At 41.7% G+C, this 22,720-nt stretch overlaps 1 protein-coding gene across 1 annotated transcript in view; it reads right to left on the bottom strand.

The window, feature by feature from the left end:
- The window catches only part of LOC307239703 (carboxyl-terminal PDZ ligand of neuronal nitric oxide synthase protein-like), a 174,135-nt gene that overhangs the window by 92,543 nt on the left and 58,872 nt on the right, over positions 1–22,720 (bottom strand). The window contains exons 3-4 of the mRNA XM_080013228.1: positions 17,027–17,119; positions 737–795 (exon numbers count right to left, since the gene is read on the bottom strand). Of these exons, the coding sequence (XP_079869354.1) occupies positions 737–795; positions 17,027–17,119 (152 nt within the window). The remainder of the gene's footprint in view (positions 1–736; positions 796–17,026; positions 17,120–22,720) is intronic.

The raw sequence follows: 22,720 nt of genomic DNA on the forward strand, positions 1-22,720 counted from the left end.
CTTCAGAGATGGAGGACGTGGTCATTGATATAAGCTGCAGTTGTCAAAGTATTCAACAAAACCTGCATTCTCTTGACAGCTGATCCCTTGGCATGAAGCCCTTTTCAACATCTCAGGACCACCGGTCCGCCCTGCCTCAGCGTACAACCCTACAAAGCACTGATGGAGTAGATGGTGGATGTAGGAGGGGTGGAGGTGAAGAGGAAAATAAGCTGTGCGACATGGACAAAGTGCCCTGCTGTGTTTGCTTCGGCAAGAAATGACTTTTGTTAAAAATGTATTAATGCCTTACAAGAGGAAGTCAAAGTGATTCTTTGCGGAAAAGGTTTTTGACTCATGGAAGGTCTTTTCCTGTCTTTTAAAAAACAATTCTAGTATAGATCCTGTAGGGCCTGTCGCTTTAAGAGGTTGTATTGTGGGTAACGTAGGAGCGCTGTTTGCACATTGTTAGAGGAGGGAGAGATCACTGTTGAGAGCCGAAAGACTAAATACTCAATACTAAATTCTTGAAGTTAGAACGTGGCTATCTACTACTGTCTACTACTCCAAGTCCAAGAGTACTTCCTCACCTGTGTGGATTAACTAAGCATTGTGAATTGAAAAAATATATTATCAATATTTTACCACCATATCACCACCACCACATAAAATTTTCTTGCGGATGTGGCCCCCAAGCCTGTAATTTCAGGCGCCTGCTTAAAGCTTAAGAAGATAACTGTGTAGCCGGGCAGCTTACCTGTAGATAGGGTCTTGCATCACCATCATCTTACTCTCATCCCATGTCCACTCCTTCTTCTGAAGAAAGAAAACAAAATTGTTTTAATACAACCAGGTTGATGGGCCAAGGGGCAAAAGACTTTTAAATTTTCCAACCAGTAAATTTTGAGTACGTTGACTCCAATTTCATTATGATTTTGGGTGAGTCTGTAATTATTGTGGAATAGAATTCAATACAATATAGTAACTATTTTTGAAACTGCATGTGGAGTAGCCAGTTTGTGCAACTTACACTATGTTGTAAAGGGTGACCAAAGGTAAAATCACTACCATTTAATAATAACCTTAGAACTTACAGTTACAGTCTGACAAGTGTGCAAACAGTTTTAAAAACTTGACTCTTGCCATTTTCTCTTGAAATCTTCAAATTCCTTTTCTAATGTCACGATCAAAGTGGCGTCATGAGAAATTATGAGAGCAGAGAAATGATTCTTCCCCGCTGATTTCCATCCGGACAGTCCTTTGTTGCCTCAATCATCATCTCTGTCACACCATCTCTTATCACTATCTCTCCGTCCAGAGCTCGAGGGGAATATAGATCGCGCTGACATTTCAGCTCTGTGGTTGTGGGATCTGCCAGGGGGGGAAACAACGGCGGGAGCAAGAAATAAAAAATTAATTGAGAAAGAAAAATATAAAGGTCGGTCGCTTGGGTCGGCAAACCCTTTCATCGTATCCGGCCAATTTATCTCCAGCTTGGATGATCTTGTCGCGTTTACAAAGTCTGGCATATATCTAAGTCTGATTAACAGTCTGACGTTTAGATGTAGTAGTGGATGTATGTATGTATTTATTTCACGCTTATTGATCATGCTGTGAGTAAAAAGCATATGGTATTAATATGACCCAATATTGTTTCATGTGCGTGTTTTGGTCAGTTTGAATATTTCAAACAATCATCTTTATCATGGGTTTGTATAAATAACGTTCTGTTGCCTATTATTGTATTGACATGTTGACTATTCTGGGTGAAGTAGTTTGATTCAGCAATGTTCAATATCCAGGATGGATGAAAGACATTCATATTGATGTACAGTATTGCATGTTGTAGGGTCTGAACAAACTGTCTGAACAGACATTTTCAAAGTGTGTTTTTGGTTCAAGGTAATCAGTCTAACAATCATTTGGGTCATTTTTGGGGGCGGGGGGACAGATAATGCAGTGGTTTAATACACCACTATGACACTGTGGCTTTCATATGTTCTTCCAGCAACTTTATAGCTGGGAGGTCCAGATTAATAAAGTGCACATTTTAAAGTTATGTAGGGCTGCAAAACAACTCCACCTGCGTCAGCTGTGATTTAATTTGTTCCATGCAGTGATCGTCGGGTCTGAGATTGCAAAAAAAAGTCCCTGCTTGTAATATGTACTCTTGTGGAGTTTTCAGATGAGCCGTTAAAAAAGCCTCTTTGATAACTCAGTTTCTCGTTGTGGAGATTTGAAATTAATGACTGGCCCTGGAAAATCTACATGTACACGACGCTGCATGATACACAGCATTCATGTCAGACAAGCATTTTACGCTGCCTAGACAGCTCATTTCGAGCTTGCTGTCTCGAGAGTTTTTCCAGTATACTGTAAACAGTATACCGGGTATGGTACAGACTGGGGTTTTGTTGCATTTTACAACAGGACCTATCTACCTACCTGCTGCCAGACTCCCAACAGCTGGTAATCTAAGCCTATACATTCAAATTCAGCATTATCACATTATTCAACTCAATCCAACCAAATTAAATTTATCCTACTAAAAGATTAGTAGGATAAAACGGGGGTCTCTCTTTAGCAAGTAAAAAAAAGAAAGTTTGTCATGGAAAGTGACTGTGATTGTGTGTTGATGTTTGCAAAAGTTGGATTAAAGTCCTCTGGAGCCCAATTTGGAACTTGTGACTCACAGGGTACATGTTCCCTGCTACAAACACACCAAATCAAAGTCACAAGAGGCGTCTCTGTGATCCTAGTTTAGCACACACACATCTGTGCACTCACACCATTCTCATATGTGCAAAAAGTTAAGCTTCCATAAACTTATATGAACCCAAGTCCCAAATGCGCGCGCACACACACACACACACGCACGCACAGGCTGCTCAGCAAATTCCATTTAGACAGATGATGAGACACTAATGTATGCCTGATGCCCAATCTAACTGCAAATACCTGGAAACCAATACCCCACCCGCCTAAACCCCTACAAACTGAAAATATTAAATTAATCCAACTAGGCTTGTGGAAATAATCTTATCTTAAATCTTCTTATGTCCTGAGTTTAGGAGATTCACTGATGGAGGGATGAAAGACTTTTTATACTTGTTCCTATTCAGGTGTCTTTTCCTGTATTCCTGCATAGCGTCTCCCTGATGGGAGCAGTCGTATTCTGAACACAGGACATGGGAGGGGTCAGTGATAATTTTCCTAGCCTTTTTAACTGTAGTCTTCTGAAAGAGCATCTGAAGGGAGGGATGATCCCTCACCCCCATCCCTTTCATTGCTATGTGGACCAGTCTCTTTATTTGTGATTTTAACTTCACTGATTTAACTTAACGTATTACCAAACCCAGTGGAGATTCCGTAACGTTGTGGCACTCTGTACCTTTAAGGACGCAGTCCCCTATGTCACAAGGACACCCTTATGCGGAAGTAGGGGATGTTCAAATCGTCATATGGCGCGACCTGTCAGGTGGGACAGACACACCCAGAAGAGGAGCCGTCTGAAGAGTCCGTCGCTCGTCTTCCAATCCCTGGCAGCGCGTTTCAGTCTGCGGGAATAATCCGTCATCCCTTTGTCATCCTCCACTGGATTCCCCCCATCCATCGCCCGGGACATCCACTCCCAGAGTCATCACAAGATGGCAGTATCATCAGAAAACTTGACAATGAAAGTGCTGGTATCACTGCTTGAACAATTTATATATTTTAATTATTATAATATAAACAATAGGGCTGCCCCTGACTATAGATTTTCCTAGTCGACTATTAGTCGTCAGTTCAAGCCATTAGTTGACTAATCGCTGTATGTTTACAATATTAATTTAATTATTAAAAATATATGTGTTTGGGGCATCAGGGAATGGTTTGGAGAAAGAATATTATAATTAATATTGTTAATACAAATACAAAACCTAATAACCAGCCAGCCTTCAAAATATAAATTACATTTACGAGCGCTGAGCGAGTCGCCTGTTAATTACACTGGTTAAACATTACATTGGTTAAACTTATAAGGCCCTATTATTAATTTAATCCTCACCGCTTCTCCTGGACTCGCTGCTCCTTACCCGTCCCCAGCCCCCCAGGGCTCGGGTGCACCACTGGCCCGCCTCCACCCGGTCCATCAGGGCATTTAAAATACAATTTGGTTATTGAAGAATGTGATTAACTGTTTCAATGGCTCATATAAAATACACAATATTTTTTATGATATACGTAATCATTTTTTGGACTTTAAGACTCGTCGATTTAAACTTCTGTTTAGTCTTAGTCTATATTATAGTTTGTTTATCACACATGTTCCTGCTGTACCACCATCTGGACTTTATATAAATAAAACCAAAAATTCTGTATGTGAAATGGCCAAATTCCATATATGATTTTCCTACTCGGGCTTCTGACTGTTATGCTGTTAATGTTTTGAACAGACTTCCTGATTGAGTCCTAGCTATATTGTCTGCAGTTCCAGGGTTAATATTTCGCTAATTTGATTCTTGTATTCATGGGTCTAAACTAGATTTCTAACGATTAACTATGCAATCGATATCCCAACATTCCTATGTCTTCCTATTGATATCCCAACATTCCTATGTGTTTTTCTGTCAGTGGAAGAAGCCAGAAAGTCATGCCATGTGTTATGATACGTCCCTCAGTCCTGAGCTATGGCCTACAGACTCCAGATGTGTTTTGGTCAATTGCATAAAATATATTGTTTACTCACGCCTATATAAGTGAGCTGCACTTTTTGTTCAGGGCTCAATCTTCTAATCCCTGCTTGGCAGAGATAAAGGACTGAACGCGGCAGTCATATTAAACCTGCATAGGGAAATATATTCTGTGGTCCTCGTGAATTCTTCATATCAGAGCCGAATCCATCTGGATGGGAAACACCTAATTACTATTTGGCATCACGGAAGTGTCTGTGTCTAAGGTAAGAAGATTTCATATCCATTTTTGCAATGTTTGTTTCTTCTACTTGCCTGGCAGCCCACACTGTAAAGGACCTAAATTAAACTGAATACATTCATGAATGATTCTGCATTTACCTTGAAATTGGATATGATTGAATAATATTGGATAACTGGATAATGGGTGAACACAGAAGCTGAAATATTTCTAGAGTGTTGCACGGTAGATCTGCGGTGCTGTAAATCAAATTTTGTCTAATATCGATAGTGGGCATACTCAGATCATAGGATGTATGATCTGATGCGCGTTAAAGAAAGAGAATAATAACGATTAAAAACTATGAGGAAAGACTGAAAAAGACTTAAAAACTTAAACCTGCATATAAATTAACCCCCCCTCCCCCAAAAAAACGGTCTGCATACAAAATGAGAAGAAAATAAAAAATTTAATAAACAGGACAAAATCGAAATCAATCGCAAGTCTGCGTTTGAAATGGGAATCCTGTAATAAAATAAAATAAGGGGGGTCGAGAAGGAGAGACGGAAGCTGCAGCCAGAAACACACAACATACCTATTTTACTGTATTTCTTATTTATGGTATTGTGTCATTTCCGGTGTCAATTCTCACATATGTTTTCGTGACAAAACGTATTTTGGAGAGCCCTCCTGGTAAAAGATCTTGTAATGTGTGACCCCTGTCATCGATCAATCATGTGGTGTGCAAACCCAAGACGGCAAGATTCCGATCACAAGACAGAAAGTTGTTTAGGGTGAACAGTACAGCGATCTGACAACTTTGAAAGTCATGTAGTGAGCCCTTGTCCTAATCGGTGTATATCATTTAATTGTATGTAATTGACTAATCATAATCATGGGATCACAAACCAGTAACCTATCAAAATGCAGACTTGTGACTATTGTAACAAGTTACTTGTAACTGTTACTTGTTACTTTGAAAGAATCTGAACATGATCTGCCCAGGAGAGAAAGTAAAGCTATGAAGGAATTACTAAAAACTAACCCTTGTGTAAAAAATATTCCAAGTAAACCTACTAGCATGTGACCCCTAGGGAATGAATTCAGAATAAAATAGGATTCTACTATGTGGAACCATATTTGACTGAATTGGCAGAATAGACTGAAACGGTATCCCAGTGAAGGAAGCTTTGATAAGCTAAAATGGGTTTAATTTGTGGGTATATAGTTGATAACACAGCAGTCCCAAATCCAAATTGGGACTGAGATTATATGACAGATGCATTTAAAGCATGGGAGATAAGTGCACAATGGCAAGGAAATATTCAGAAAACAGATAGAAAGAAAAACAAGACTAATAAAGCAATGACACAAAAGAGTGTGGAGAACAGCCAGGACAGAGTCTACAGAGTCTGTCTGTGGACCGATGCATGGAAAATCGAATGCATGCTATCCTTCCCTATCTGACTTAAATGCACCCCACATATTTTCAACTCAAGAGGATGAGGATACATCTGACTGGCTGTTTGTGTGTTCTGGAATGACATGCAAATCTCAAAGACAGGAAATGATAATACATTTTTCCCCTCTATCAGAGGTGCGTGTATGGAAATAAGAGCATGGCGTGTGTGATGTGTTTCGGCATGGCTGCAAAATTGCAAAAGAGCTTTTGAGTCCATAGAAACAAAATTGAAAGGAAATACATTATTATTAATATTATTGCTGAACAGAGGAAGTATCTGTGAAGTAAGTAACAGTATGAAGAATTCATGGCGAGTCAATTCAAGAAGATGGCTATGACAAGAAAGGGCCAGAAAGTGTAATTGGATGACTCTCTGGTGGTCGAAAGTTTAATTGGGAGCTTTAACAAAGTGGTTAGACTGTACCAAGATAGACAGAAGTCGAAAATTGATTTCACAGTGCAGATGAATCCAAATTACAGGGCTTATTATCGAGTATTACTGATGAAGCACTGGAAGTACATAAAATAATCAGACAAGTGCTAGACGAAATAGAAAAATGGGAAAGCGAGGAAAATAATAATGAGGCTATGGGTGACGTTACAGAAATACTACAGGAAAAAGGAGAGACTATAAAAAAGAATGCTCCACTGGGAACATTTGACGATAAGGTACTGGGCGAACCATTAGCACTGGCTGAAATTTCACGCAAAAGACACACCACCACCATTAATTAATCTGACAGGATTTACAAACTGGCGGTATTCAGCCCTGTTGCATGGCTTTATGCCAGGAAAAGATGTACGTTACGTTCTGACTACACTAATGCCTAATGTAAAAATCAAAACATTAATGGTGAAACGTGACACTTTAGCTTATGAAAATGACGGACCACTAGACGGTGAAATAGAGAGAGAAGAAATTTCTATGGTTGGACAGGAAAGAGAGACACTCATTGAAGAACTTTTTTTTAAAGAAGAATGCAACACAAGAAAGAGATGCAACACAAGTCCTAAATGGCAAACGCCAACCTAGCGAGCAAATGTCGGAATATCCGTTCAGATTTGAGAAATTGTGGAAAAAGCAGGCTAAATTAGAGATCGGTGAGACAGACTATCCTTTCTTTATCTCAATGTTTCTGAATGGACCAACAATCTGTATATACCCTGAATTTATCTGCACCTGACATATATTCTTTAAACCCAACAATGTTATTGAAGAAAAAGTGGAGTTGAAGAGTTGGATGCGATTGGATTATTTGTTATGACCAAGCCGAAGACACAGGCGGTCCAAAAAGTTCCAGAGGTTGGGAAATTCTTGGCTTTCCAAGCCATTCCTCAACCGGACAGAGGTGCAGTTAGAGGATGTGGGAACCAGAGACAAAATAGGCCCCCCACATATAAACAAGGTTATGGCTGGACTCTTCAAACAGGAAGGCGTTTCAACCGAGGTGGAGGGGGCACAGACCCAGAGTTGTGGCAAATGTATGTCATTATTGAAAGCTGCCATGGACACACAAGGAGCTTATACAAACACCAAGATTAGGCCAACAGAGTTACTGTGGAGGAAATAGGTACACTGACAGCGGGACATGGTGATTTTAAATTCGAGATGAATGCGCGACTATTCCATATGTATAATAAACCCCCAGAAATATCACAATTAATTCTAGGTGTACCAGGGAAAAGGATATAATTTTTTTTAATTGACAGGAGGTACCATTTCCTGTTTAAGACAAAACGATTTACAATGTCCATTGAGTACGGAAACCAACCAGTCTGTTGGTATTAGGTGTCCCACAAACGGAGCCATTGTCCATACCATTACCAATTGATTTATAAAAAAATAGAAATAAGTTCTACAGTCCGTAGATCTACAGTCCAACATCTTTATAAGGCTGTGATTTGTTGATTAAACTTAATGCGTCTATTCTATGCTCACCCGACTTTGTTGAAGTTCATATTCCAGCGAATAAAACATATCAACTATTGGCAAATAGCGTTTGTGTGACTCATAAGGCCAAATCTATTTTGCTGAATGTTGAGTTTCTTTCCAATTTATTTACGATGGATGGAATTAAGATATTAGCTGCATGCCAAGCTGTAGCAGCCGCTAAAATTGTAAATATGATATCTGTTGATCCTCCCTTTTCAGTTAAGTGGATAGATCAGACAGAAATTCAAGAAGTTCCACAGTGTTTTTATTTATCAATACACTGGACTTCTGCTTTTATAGAGAAAAAATAAATTCTAACGACATTGCACCTTTTGTGTACGCAGTGAGAACCAATGAGGTATTGGCTGGAGTCTTGTTATCAATATCATCATAAACCCTCAGAGAATGAAGAACAATTTAAGTTACATTGTCTGGTCGTATGGATATGAGCAACACACTTTTTTATTAAGGATTTACAAAATTATATCACACCGCAAACCGAAATAAAGGAGGTTACAGAAATTGCATTGAAGCCTCCTTCGATATTAGTTTCAATGCCATCAGATTTATGGGCACTGCATGCTTATCATGTTGGATTACTGGAAATGCAACCCTATCAAGCTGGAATTTACTATGTTAAATATCGCATATTCCTGAAGCAATATCCATTTTCCAAAAAGGAAGGAATTCGACCAGTTACGAAAGGTTTATTACAACAAGGCGCGATTGTCAAAAGATGATCACAAAATACTACTCCCATAAGCCCAATCTTAAACCCTGGAACAAATAAGTATTGATTTACACAAAAATTAATTAATGACGCCGTTTTCCCCATAGCTCCAGTAGTACCAGACAATAATTCAATTTTAGCAGCACTGCCAGCAGATTTCAAATGGTATACAGCCGACTACCAATGGATTTTATTGATTCTTTGACTGTTTATTCTGCTGCAGTTACACACACCTGTCTCAGTTGGCCCTCCCCGGTCTGTCAACGCGCACACACACACACACACACACACACACACACACACACACACACACACACACACACACACACACACACACACACACACACACACACACACACACACACACACACACACACACACACTTCCAAGTGCACCCCAGCACCCTCCTGGTTGCATTCCTCTCCTTTCCTCCCTCATTTACTGTCATAACTATAACAGGAAGAGGCCACGTGAACAATTGTAGTTCCAGTTTTCCTGGACCTAATTAACTGTTTTTCAATACATGTTGTCATCCAATGTTTATGTTTTTGTGTAAATGCTGTTTGTTTCGATGTTTATTTGTCTCACCCGTGGTGATTTTCGCCCTCTTGGAGTAGTGATCAGTTGTTTATAGACCTGAACATGATAAATAGTTCTCCAAAGAGGGGAGTTGGTGGTGGTTCTCTGTAACCAAAAACTGCGCTCTTGTCATTCTGCAGGTCATCCACAGGACAGAGTTATTGCAGCAGTTCTTGATGATTTATGTATTAATAAAGAGTTGCATTGCAGGTTGAGAACTTGAACTCCACTTGCAGACTAACTCTGTCCTAGATGCAATGGCATACAAATACTCTGTGTTGTATGCCCAGCATGCTGACAGCACAGGTTAAAAAAAATAAAATAAATAAATAAATAAATAAATAAATAAAAGCCCACTGATCTGAAATCACTGAGGTCATTCCTCAGATTTTGTAGATATTATCGCAGGTTCATTGCAAACTATTGCCTGTCTGAGAAAAAGGCCAAAAAGAAGAGAGACCCAACCAATGCTTACTTAAAAGAGTCAGAGCCATTTGGGGTGCATTAGAACCAGGCTTGTGAAGATGCCTTCCAGAACGTCATCGGGTGACTGATTCATGCCCCGGTGTTGGCATTCGCGGATCCAACTAAACCCTACATTTTGCATGTAGATGCCAGCATGAATGGCCTTGGCGCTGCTCTGAACCAGGAATACCCAGAGGGTCATTGCAAGTCAAAAATTAAGTGCGTTTGAGCAGCGTTACTCTATCCACCAGTTGGAATTTCTGGCGTTAAAGTGGTCAGTCGTGGAAAAGTTTCACAATTACTTGTACGGTGCAAACTTTTCTGTGAGAACTGACAATAACCCATTAACCTATGTGCTTACTTCAGCCAAGCTCAATGCCACAGAATGCTGGCCTGCTGCCCTAACCACTTAAGATTTTTCCATCCAGTATCATCTCGGGCACCATAAGATTGATTGCTGACCTGCTGTCCAGGCAGTATGCCAAAGGAGAGGCTAAATTCTGGACGAATATCCTTCCGTCTGGCATCAAAGCCATCTGTAAGCGAGCCCGTGTCGGTGAAGCATCAGTTGCTCCAGTCAGACTAGTAGAGCAGCTAGGAGCTACAGCTGTACCGGAAGCATTTCCAATGAACTTAAGTATGAGCACCATGGACCAGCTGAGCCCAAAAGACAAAGAGACAACTCAAGACATTTTTTCTGATCAGGGTAGATATTTTGAGAGTTGGCTGATCAAGGAACTCCTGTCCATGCTTGGGATCTGTAAGTCACGCACCTCTCCATACCCTCCCCAGGGAGATGCCCAACCATAAAGATTTAATCGCACTCTCCTGGCGATGCTTGGTACCTTCGACACTATATAAACAATGATGGAGCCAGCATATCAGTCAGTAGTCAGTCAGTCAGTAGATGCATCTAACTGTACTATAAAATGATGCGACTGGATACTCTTCATATCGCCTGATGTTCGGAAGGGAAGCAAGGCTACCAGATGACATCTGCTTCGGTACCTCACCTGATGGAGGGGGTGAGTCATCTTAACAGCAGTAAGTCGCCTGCATGAGGAGAGAGTTGCAGAAGGCTTACAGGCTAGCCTCTGAGGCAGCTATCAAGAATCACTTGAGAAATAAGGCACGCTATGAAGGTGGAAGAAGGTGACAGAATATATTCCTTATTTGGAACGTCAGGCTAATGGGAAGCATAAACTCCAAGACCGATGGAAATCAACACTCTATGCTGGAGTGGAGAAATTGCACATGCAAAAAAAAAAAAAAAAAAAAAAAAAATTTAACAGTTTCCCAATTGTCAAATAAATGCATCAAGTTCCCTCTATCTGTTTCCCTTTATTATTGCTTAAACCAAATCTAAACAACTGGTGTCAATATGACGGCGTCCTACAATAGTATTTGCCATGTTGAATAGCATTCCTGTCAAAATTAGCAAATCATTGAAAAAACAAATATGTACTGACACAACATATGTGAGCGATGTTTGAGGTGATTAATTACTCTAAAACGTGAGAAATAACTTAAACGCAAGAGAAATAATCAGGGACTAGCATTACAGTAAGCAAGCTTGTGCAATTTTGAGAACCTGGTAGACCACTCTACATTTGGGCAACTCTGCATTTCCACTTTCTAATATGCCAAAATAGAAATTGAGTAAATCAGAGCCTTTAAATGTCTCTCCATTCAGGGTATCCCAATCAAAGACATGTCAGCATAGGATAGGCTTCATTGTCTGTCTGCATCCCATTTCAGATAACACCAGATGAGTGCATTCACTGAGCGGCCAGGACATGGAAAGGCCACCTCCAAGCAATTTCACTTCCTGGTTTCCACCCATTACATTTTCTCCAAACAGGAAATGGCGGTGCAGTTAATAATTGTGAATATGAATTAGCATAACAATGGCCACCCGTAATAAGCAAAGCCCATTCCCATTATTTACTATAAATGTACAGTCTCCGATTGATTGGGCGGCAGAGAATCAGTCACTTTGTAGTCTTTAGAAGTGACCAAATATCAATTTACTTGTATATTTATATAGATTCTTACCTGGTAGATGTCAGTAGATCTGTTAAATTAATATTTGAAATCTGTGGTCCACATTTCTTTGCCAGATTCAGTTCAAAATACAAGGTGGCGTCGTAAAAATAGAAGCTGTGCAATGGTAATTACCCACAGAAATATCACAATTTGGTCTTATTTCATGGAAACGTAACTAATTAAAAAGAATGCTATCATAAATAAACATAAATATGTCATAATTGACATATACGACACACAACATCTACAGTCACAGAAACTCCGGATGTACTTAAATGCAGCAGACATATAGTTTCAAATAAAAAATAAAATACTTTTCTTGGTAATAAACGTCATGTATAAAACATTGTCCTATAACTACACTTAAACTATAATTAAAATGCAGAAAGTGTTCATGATCTTAAGTAATTATTCCATACTATTTCTAATTGCAAATGAGCGTTAAAGTTACATAAATGTTATCGGCATTTATACAGACAAGTGATCTATTAAACTGGATTTTACAATTTTAATTTGAACATAAAAACTACACTAAAGTAGTAAATACAAACATAAATATATATATATATATATTTGGTTTTTTTTATTAAATGTATTTATTGTTATGAAAAGTAATTATAAAAGTTATTTTTGTTATTTTTACAGATGCCGAAAATAGTGGAAAATCTAAGACAATAACGCCCATACGTGTTAAGAGGCTCATTTCACCAGGATGACTTACAATTTGGAGACTCCAGAAATAAACAATGTGCAGCTATGAGCAGCAATTCCGTAAAACAAAATTCTGAATGTTTGCACATGGACAAAAAATTACCTAGACGAGGTTTAGATTAAAATAAATAATATTTATCAGGATATGAAAAGCCCGGTAAAATAAAGGATAGTGTTCCAGGAAGAGATTATAACAGATAACAATAACAGAACTGTTAATAAGACAAATTATGTTTCACACAACATTCCAAATAACATATGCAAATCCATTTACTGGCTGTATTGGTGTAAATCAATATGACTCTGTGTTGGATAATATCACTATGCTAATTGATAGAGCACTTAAGCAGTCCCTGTTAAAAAATGATGATGCATGTTTATTGGTTATATTGTACATGTGCAATTATCAAAAAGGGGTCCTGGTATGCAATTGTAGATTCACAAGCAAGGATGACAATAGGTTTGAATAATTATGACGTACCGACTAGTTCTGTACCGTACTACAACATTGAATCTTTCTGTCTGCATTTCTGTAATGGTAATAATTTATTCTGCCAAACCTCAACCTGTATTTTAAATCACCAGATTACAGACAGATATTGACACACAACATGACAACACCAAATAAGTAAAAATTGCGAAACCCCCAGTAGCAAAAAGGGAGACGAAATACACAAATTCCATCAAAAACACATTGTAACTGACAAGTTTGTCAATATTAGAAAATGAAGACAAAAATAAAAAGTATAAATACTGAAAAAACTGAAAATAAATACAATGTGTGTCATGAACAACCACAACAAACAAATTATGATTTAATAACAAATTCATGTTCACTACAAATTCCTGAAGAATTAGAACAAAAAACAAGGAATATTTCAATATTACGGAGACCACTAAAGATGAAATGAATAAAATTTCAAATTATGTAATTATAGTAAATTAATCTGGCAATACTATACAATCCTAGCAGGGGTGCAGCAGGGAGATACTCTTGCCCCCTTCCTCTTTATCATAGCTCTGGACTACGTACTCAGGAAAGCCATCAACGGGCAGGAGCTTGGCTTCACAATTACACCAAGGAAGTCTAGAGGAAGCTCTGCTGTAGCCTTGGCAGACCTAGACTACGCAGATGACATCTGCCTGGTGTCTGACCGCGTGGAACAGGCACAGGAACTCCTGAACAGAGTGGAGGTGGAATGTGCTAAGGTTGGCCTCAGACTGAATGCAAAGAAGACTGAGGTAATCACCTATAACTTCCACATGGACCATCCGCCGATTACAACATCAGATGGCAACGCTCTGCGAGAGGTCAATGACTTCAAATACTTGGGTTCCTGGGTGAACTCCACAGAACAGGACCTTCAGGTCAGGAAGGCACTAGCGTGGAGGGCCCTGAAAGGTATGTCAACAGTGTGGTGCTCGAATCTCCCTCCACACATAAAGCTGAACCTATTCCACGCCACTGTGGGGTCTGTCCTCCTGTATGGCTGCGAAAGCTGGACCCTGACACCCACCCTGCAGAAGTCCCTGGATGGGTGCTACACCAGAATGCTACGAGCTGTTCTGAATGTGGACCAGAACATCCATATTACCAACAAGGACCTGTACGGGTAACTGCCAAGGCTCAGCAAGAAGGTAGCATCTAGGAGGATGAGGTTGGCCGGCCACTGCCACAGACATCGGGAGCTCCCGGCCAGCAGGCTGGTCCTATGGGAACCAACGCACGGGCATCGATCGCAAGGACGTTCAGCGCTAACGTATGTGGACGTGTTGAAGAAGGATGCGGGAGCTGAAAGCTCTTCGGAGCTGGCCGGATGTATGGAGAACCGGAAGGGTTGGAGACTCCGATGGAAGCTCGTCTGAGGACGACCGAGAGAATACTAACTTTCAATTCCTACCTTTGTAAATATATCAACAAAAGAAAGTGTTTAAAATGTAACATTTCACATTTGAATAAAAATTTTAAAATACAGACAGCTTTAACAATGAGTGAGCCTTGTGAAGCTAAATCCATTGTGTCTGATGGTAACTGCTCCTTGAGAGCATTTTCAATAAAAAGGTTGAAACGAAGGAAATCACAGGAAAATAAGACTTATGATAGTGAAACACATGAAAGAAAACTTGTGAAAATTTGTGCAATAGTTATTTAAGACATGAACAAAATTATTTAAAATTATCACAAATTAAATATGTTGGAAGTCGGGCTACTGAAGTTGAAATATAAGCAGCAGCAAATGTACTCGGGGTACATTTATTCACATAGTCATAACAAAATGGTAGAAATATGGCACATCAAAGAACCAATTTAAAAAGGAAAGTGGAATTTACTTGAAACGCGTCAATGTCATTATGAAGTTGTGTTATGTGTTAAATGTCATAATAACAAAGATTGTTCTGATACCTGCAATAAATATGCTAATAAAGAAAATCAAAAAGACGATTGTGATATCTGTTCTTCAATCTCCGAAAAAGAAAGAAAATTAAACTGAAAAAATAAATAAATAAAATCACTATGAAAATGCTGACAACTCACTATCAAGACGACTGTGTATATCTAACAAGTACCAAGAAAACCATCATTGTACCGAGATCAGACGTAGAAGTCGCAGAGAATGAAACTGACATGAAACTACCAGAGGAGTTAAGAGTCAGGAAACCATGGCGTCCTTCAAGGCTCTGTGCTCGGTCCAATTCTCTTCATCATCTACCTGCTCCCCCTCGGCCAGATCATTCGTCACCATGGTCTCAACTTCCACTGCTACGATGATGATACACAGCTTTATCTCAGCACCTCACCATCCACTCTGCTCCCTCCAGAGTCTCTGGTCAACTGCCTCCCTGCCATAAAAATCTTGATGACAACTAACCTACTCAAACTCAAAAGCAAAAAGTCAGAGCTCATGGTTGTGGCCCCAAAGCCGCTGCTCTGGAAGGTTGGAGATCTCCTCCTCCTCGTCGACGGCTGTTCCATCAAAACATCTCCCAAGGTCCGCAACCTAAGTGTTATCCTGGACTCTTCCCTCTCCTTTCAGTCTCACATCAAACCCATTACCAAGCCTGCCTTCTATTACCTCAAACACATCTCCCGTCTCTGTCCCTCACTCTCAGACTCCGTGGCAGAAATCCTCATCCATGATTTCATCACCTCCCGGTTGGACTACTGTAACGGTGTCCAGGGCTTTGCCGGAAACCCTGACAGGCTCCAGTATGTGCAGAACTCAGCTGCCAGGGTTCTCACTCACACCAAGCCCTGGCAGCACATCACCCCCCACCCTCATCCACTTCCACTGGCTCCCGGTCAAGTTCCGCATCTCCTACAAACTCCTCCTCCTCACATACAAATCCCTTTACGCACTCGACCCCAATACCTGTCCGACCTCCTCCACCAGCACACCCCATCCCGGAACCTCCAGTCCTCAGACATGGGTCTGCTGTCCGTCCCCCGTGCCAGACTACAAACTTTTGGGGACACAGCCTTCAGCGTGGCAGCCCCCACCCTCTGGAACTCTCTCCCTCCTGTAATCCGTAACGCCCCGACCCTGGACACTTTCAAGACAACACTCAAGACACACCATTTCACCCTGGCATTTACCCATTAGTTCGTTTTAGTTAGTTTAGCTATCCCTTTGTTTTGTTTCTTTCTGCCCCTCTCTCCCTTAATCTGAATCTGTTGGAATGGAACCTTGTTGTTGGCAACTTAGAACCGGAGTGATTTCCTTCCACAGAGACACCGTGAGACAGGAATCTGTGGACTACAGATAGTAGACAGCCGCCTAATTTTTAGGATAAAGTTATAACACCCAACAAGTGTATCAACTTGTAGTGGTAATCCTGTGTGTCACCAGGACTCAGAAAACTTGCATCACCGTGTCATTATTTGAGGCGATGCTGCGTTCAATGGAAACTCAGAAAATTGTTTCGTTTTTCAACTCGTTTTAGTAGTAATGCTGATGTCAAGAGGAACGACAGCACAAACTGATGCTATGTTACATGGGAACTCAAAAAAATTGTCATTGGTGTTGATAGTAAAATATAATATAAAAATATACTGTATCTATATATTATATTATTTATAAATAAATTTTGGGTTAAGCAACTGTGGAATTGTGAAAAATGTATTGCAGCAGCAAATACCACAGAAAATAAACACGAAATAGCTGCTCTTTAAATAGTCTTTAAAGAACAGCTTAGATCGGAAAAAAAAACAAAAAAAAAGAAAACTTACTTTTTTCTTTTTCCTCAGGCCCACTCTGACTCCCTCCACCGACACCACGATGTTCACTTTCTTCTTTTTGATGTTTTTCACTTTGAACTCGTACTGAGGAAGAGGAAGAAGGACAGAGACAACATTGGGATAAGTCAACCGTTTATGAACATCACATGTCAAAATATATAGTTTCTTGAGTCTCCAGGAACTTTTTTGTATGGCGGGTTTACTGTGATGTCATTTTCGGATCGGAGATTGCGCCGCCATATTAACAGTTCTTAATAATGGATGAGTTGACATTTCTTGTTGTGTACACAGGCAATGTGTGCGTGGACCTCCCCATCAACACAAATGTCATTCCATTATCAATTCTAATACATATACACACACTGTGTGAATACTGAGATAACAGAAAGATGGATAGGAAGACATAAAAACATCTGACTTACTTCAAAAGAAAAAAAAGAAAAATAAAATCCCTTTTACTTTTCAAAACATTTGTATTATTACTGGCTGGCAGACACTGTAAAGATAAAATATTTGAATATCAAACATTGGAATACCACAGAATGCTTCAATACCCAATAGTCTCAATGTGGTTAAGTTTGGTACATTTTTAATACCCAGCCCATTGTGGAAAGACAGAGTCCCTCATTATAGCGGTCTAATCAGCGCCACAAAAGAAAAGAAAAGACAGGACAAACACACAGGGTGTTGACTTGGGAGATTTCTCACGTCCGTATTTTGTGCCTGGGTAAGCTCATTTCCTGAACGGCCTAATATCACTGCAGAAGAAGATAATGATGAAGGCTGGCTTATTTCCCCATACAAACACATTCTTCCAGGTCCAGGGGGGGTTATTTTAAAGTTATAAGGAGTGCGAATAACCTTTAAAGCAAAATTTAAGGGGACCTACAGTATAATGCTTTTCCTTATTTCCTGTCATATATATATTATGTTACAATGTCGGATGTTCAGATTGGACGTGGCCAAAGTGTCAAATAATGAGGTAAACTAATGAAAAATCAATTGCTGTGAACAAAATACTCTGATAGACTGCGCTGAACGCTCAGTTTTCACAGGTTTTTTCTACTTTCTACACAAGCTGACGTCGGCTCGTCACGGATTTCCTTATTTGGTTGTCTGCTCCATCCGATTCGCTGTATGTTTCTCCATACAAAACCAATAAAAATAGTGTGTTTCAATTGTAGAATTATAAACTTAAAATTTTATTTTATGACGTTTAAATTAAACAAAAGAAATCCCGCGTTCGAGAGTCCGGGTGACCGGAGTACCAGTGTGGTGTCCGTGTCTCCCACAAGCCTGGAGAATGGCAACGAAAGTCGGAACAAACTAGAACAGACCAGCAAAAAATATTTTAAAAGAAAGAGGAATTTATACCAACTGTCCGTGACAAAACTGCAGACGATGGAAATGTAAGAATTTGCTGTATGTGTGTCCACCTTATGTTAAAGACAAAGTTTAGCTAAACTAAGAGATAAAACGGCTCATTTCAGCAGAGGCTGAATTTAGGGGCTGCGTAAAGGGCCAGTATTAGATAAATAGAATAGTTTTGAACTGTGAATCATGCACAAGCACTCTAATGGAGTCCCAGTACAATAATATAAAGAGTGGAAATTAGCATAATAGGTCCCAGTGGCAGTTCCATCCACCACACGTCACCCAAGTGGCGTTTTCAGGGCCCTCTGGCAGAGACACAGATGACAATGGGTTGTAGACAGCAGTTTATTGCAGAGAGGAGGCTAGGTGGAATTAGCCAGGAGCAGATCTAACATGTCATGACAGGGCTCTTAGCCTGAGTGTGTGTGAGGAGGACTATTTTAACCTCCTTCTCTTTAGACCAACCAATGAGCAACAGGTATGCAGCCACTCTGACCCAATCACCTAGATCCAGGACAGGTGTGGCTGCTCAAACCATCGCAGCCCCACACCACAGTCCCTTTTTACAATTGTGGCACGGTGCATTGCACTGCTGCCTCACAGCAAGAAGGTCCTGGGTTCGATTCCCACCTGGGGTGCTGTTGGCACCGTGCTCCGGCGGGTTATCTCCCAAATAGGAGCCTTTCTGTGTGGAGTTTGCATGTTCTCCCCGTGCTCACATGGGGTTTCCTCCACCTCACGTCAGTAAGGACCCCCACCAAAAACATGCACCAATAATCGTCTGACCAGCGATGGACACTTATCACCTGGTCCCCGGGCGCGTCCACGTATGCTGCCCACTGCTCCTGGCTGTGCCCCCGGAGGAAGGACAAGCCAGGATGGGTTAAATGCAGAGTATCCATTTCACCGGCCACCATCGTGCATGTGTGTGTGTGTGCAAGCATGTGTTGTGGAGTGTCGTGTGACGATTAAAGACTGTTTCTTCTACATTACATTTAGCAGACGCTTTTATCCAAAGCGACTTATAATTATTCAAACACCGACGGACGCAGCCATCAGGAGCAATTAGGGGTTAAGTGTCTTCCTCAAGGACACTACAGCATGCTAGCAGGAGGAGCCTGGGATCGAACCAGCAACCTTTACATTACTAGACCACCAGCTCTACCTCCTGAGCTACTATCCCCATCCCTTTTTAAAAACACACACACTTAAGCAAGAATGTAAATGTTAAGCATCACTTTGTATGGGATTCGACACTAAATGCACGCTTGTACCATTCTGCACACACACACACACACACACACACACACACACTCACACACACACAAGTTTACAAGTTTTACACTACGGAATTTGACGAGGCAGCACCAGTCATCGCTCCCACCGCTAACTGTTGAAGTGTCATGCAGACGGGATAAAGGGATTTGTCAGGGGAGTGACAAACTGCGCTGGCTGAATGAAACGCAGAGCGGCTGCTACACCTCTGTCATAGTCACTTTAAACATTATAAATCAGTCCCGGGAATCCTCCCCAGTGAACACTAGCAGTGTGCTGCTAATGGAGCTGTGGGAAGAGAGCGCTGCTGTAAGCCGGCAGTCAGAGTGGTAGAATTCATCACCCCACTGAATGGAAGGACGAGTTTGTCTGTATGTCTAGCGTCTATTCAAACAATGAATATTGCGGCAGGCCGCTAACCAGTCAGAGAGGGGAAGGAACTGCTTAGGTGTGTAAACATCCTGGAGAAGAGCAATATGAGAGAGCGAGGGATGCCTTCGAAGGCGGCGGCGTGTTTTGTACCAAGGGGCTGCAACTCAGTCAGAGTCTGAACTGGTTGAAACCTTAAATGGAACAGCAGAGGGTAGCATGACCAAATGGAATTGTCTACTCTGGAGAGATACAGCTGTCGCCGCTTCCCCACCGACAGAATGGCACCAGCCCTCTGGGTATGGCAAACAAGATTCAAGAGATTCAAGAGGTTTATTCGTCACATACATATACATACTTTCATACATATATGCAGTAAAATGTAATGCACGCACCCGGTGATAACACACAATATGTCAGAGGAAAAATTTCTTTCTAATAGACCAACTAACTGACTCCTAAAACGTAATACAGTAAGTCGAATACTTATAGAATAAAAATATATAGAATAAAATTAAATACAATAAAATAAAATGAAATAAAATGGAATAGATAGAGGTAATATGCTTATGTATATGGAATAGGCAATTATGTAGATACAGATATGTGCATTAAAGTGGGTGATGTGAATGAAGTAGTGCTTGGGATAATACAGCACAGTATACAACAGTACGGCGCAGCAATACGGCATCACGAACAACCCAGAACAGTGACACAGTATGCGGTACAGTATGCTACATAAAGTACATTTAGGTAGTGGAGCCTATGTGTGTGGCTCAGTGAGGACCCCTGGTGAGGTCAGCATTGACAGTTCTAATGGCTTGCGGGAAAAAAACTCAGTCTCAGTCTCTCTGTTCTCGCTGCGTGACTGCGGAGGCGCTTGCCTGACCGCAGCAGCTGGAACAGTCCATTGTTGGGGTGATGAGGATCCTTCATGATCCTGCTCTGCTACTACACCTCCTGATGTATAAGTCCTACAAAGTGGGGAGGTTAGTTCCAATGGTACGTTCAGCTGAACGCACCACCCTCTGCAGGGCCCGCCTGTCCTAAGCAGTACAGTTCCCAAACCAGGCAGTGATGTTGCCTGTCAGGATGCTCTCCACCGCTCCACAGTAGAAGGACTTGAGGATTCTCACCAAGACCCCGGAATTTCCTCAGCTGCCTGAGGTGGTAAAGACGCTGCCTCGCCTTTCTCACCAGAGTGTCTGTTTGTAACGTCCATGTTAAGTCCTCTGTGATGTGGACTCTCAGGTACTTGAAGCTGCTCACCCTGTCAACAGAAGTCCCATTAATCACCAAGGGCGTCTGCGTCCTCGATTGTAATCCTCGCCTAAGGTCCACAATCAGCTCCTTAGTTTTGATGACGTTCAGGTGGAGGCTGTTGTCCTGGCACCAGAGTGACAGGTCAGCCACCTCCTCGCGGTAGGCCTTCTCATCGCAGTCGGTGATCAGGCCCACAACAACGGTGTCGTCAGCAAACTTGATGATGCTGTTGGAGCTGGACCTGGCCACACAGTCATGTGTGTACAGGGAGTACAGTAGGGGGCTGAGGACGCAGCCCTGGGGGGATCCTGTATTCAGGGTGAGGGAGCTTGACGTGTGCTTTCCCCACCCTGACCACCTGGGGGCGGGCTGTGAGGAAGTCCAGGATCCAGGCACACAGCGGAGCATTCAGTCCGAGCTCCTTCAGCTTGACAGCCAGTCTGGTGGGGACTATGGTGTTGAAAGCTGAACTATAATCAATGAACAGCATTCTCACATAGGCCCCCTTCTGGCCATCCAGATGCGTGAGCGTGGTGTGCAGTACCTGAGAGACAGCGTCATCCGTGGATCTGCCGGTACGCAAACTGCAACGGGTCCAAGGTGTGGGGGAGGGAGGCGCAGATATAATCCTTAATCAGCCTCTCGAAACACTTCATGACCACCGAGGTGAGGGCCACCGGACGGTAGTCATTCAGGCAGGCAGGAGAGGCCATCTTCGGGACAGGAACGACGGTGGACCTCTTGAAGCAGGACAGGACCACTGACTCAGCAGGGAGAATATTGAATATTGTAGTGAACACCGGAGCTAGCTGGTTAGCACAGGTCTTCAATACTCGCCCAGATATGCCATCTGGGCCCGCAGCTTTCCTGGTGTTCACTTGCATCAGAGCGTTCCTGACCTCGTGCACTGACACAGAGTGCGCACTCATCCCCAGCGGTGTAACTCCAATTAGCCAGCGAGCTAGCGGTGCTGTTGCCAGACTCGAACCGCGCATAAAAGGAGTTCAGTTGGTTGGCTAGGGAGGTGTTCACACCTGTGGCTTGGGAGGAGCTGCTCTTGTAGTTTGTTATTGTCCGCAGCCCCTGCCACAAGCGTCTTGTGTCCCCCTGCTCCATCTGTAGCTCCACGATCTCTCTGTACGTCCGTTTAGCGTCCCTCACCGCCCTCTGCAGATTGTACAACGCCGTTTTGTAATTGTCCATATTTCCGGATACAAGACCGTCGTAAGCGGCCGTGCGAGCATTCAGAGCGCAGCGGATGGATTTATCAACCCACAGTTTCTGGTTTGGAAATATCCAAACTTTCACCGTGGGAATTATGTTATCTGCTAGCGTAGCTACAAAGCTCACTGCTACCTCCGTAAACTCGCTGACATCACTTGAACTTGAATGGAACATGATCCA

Source organism: Zeus faber, assembly GCF_960531495.2.
Source record: "Zeus faber genome assembly, chromosome: 1".
Lineage (NCBI taxonomy): Eukaryota > Metazoa > Chordata > Actinopteri > Zeiformes > Zeidae > Zeus > Zeus faber.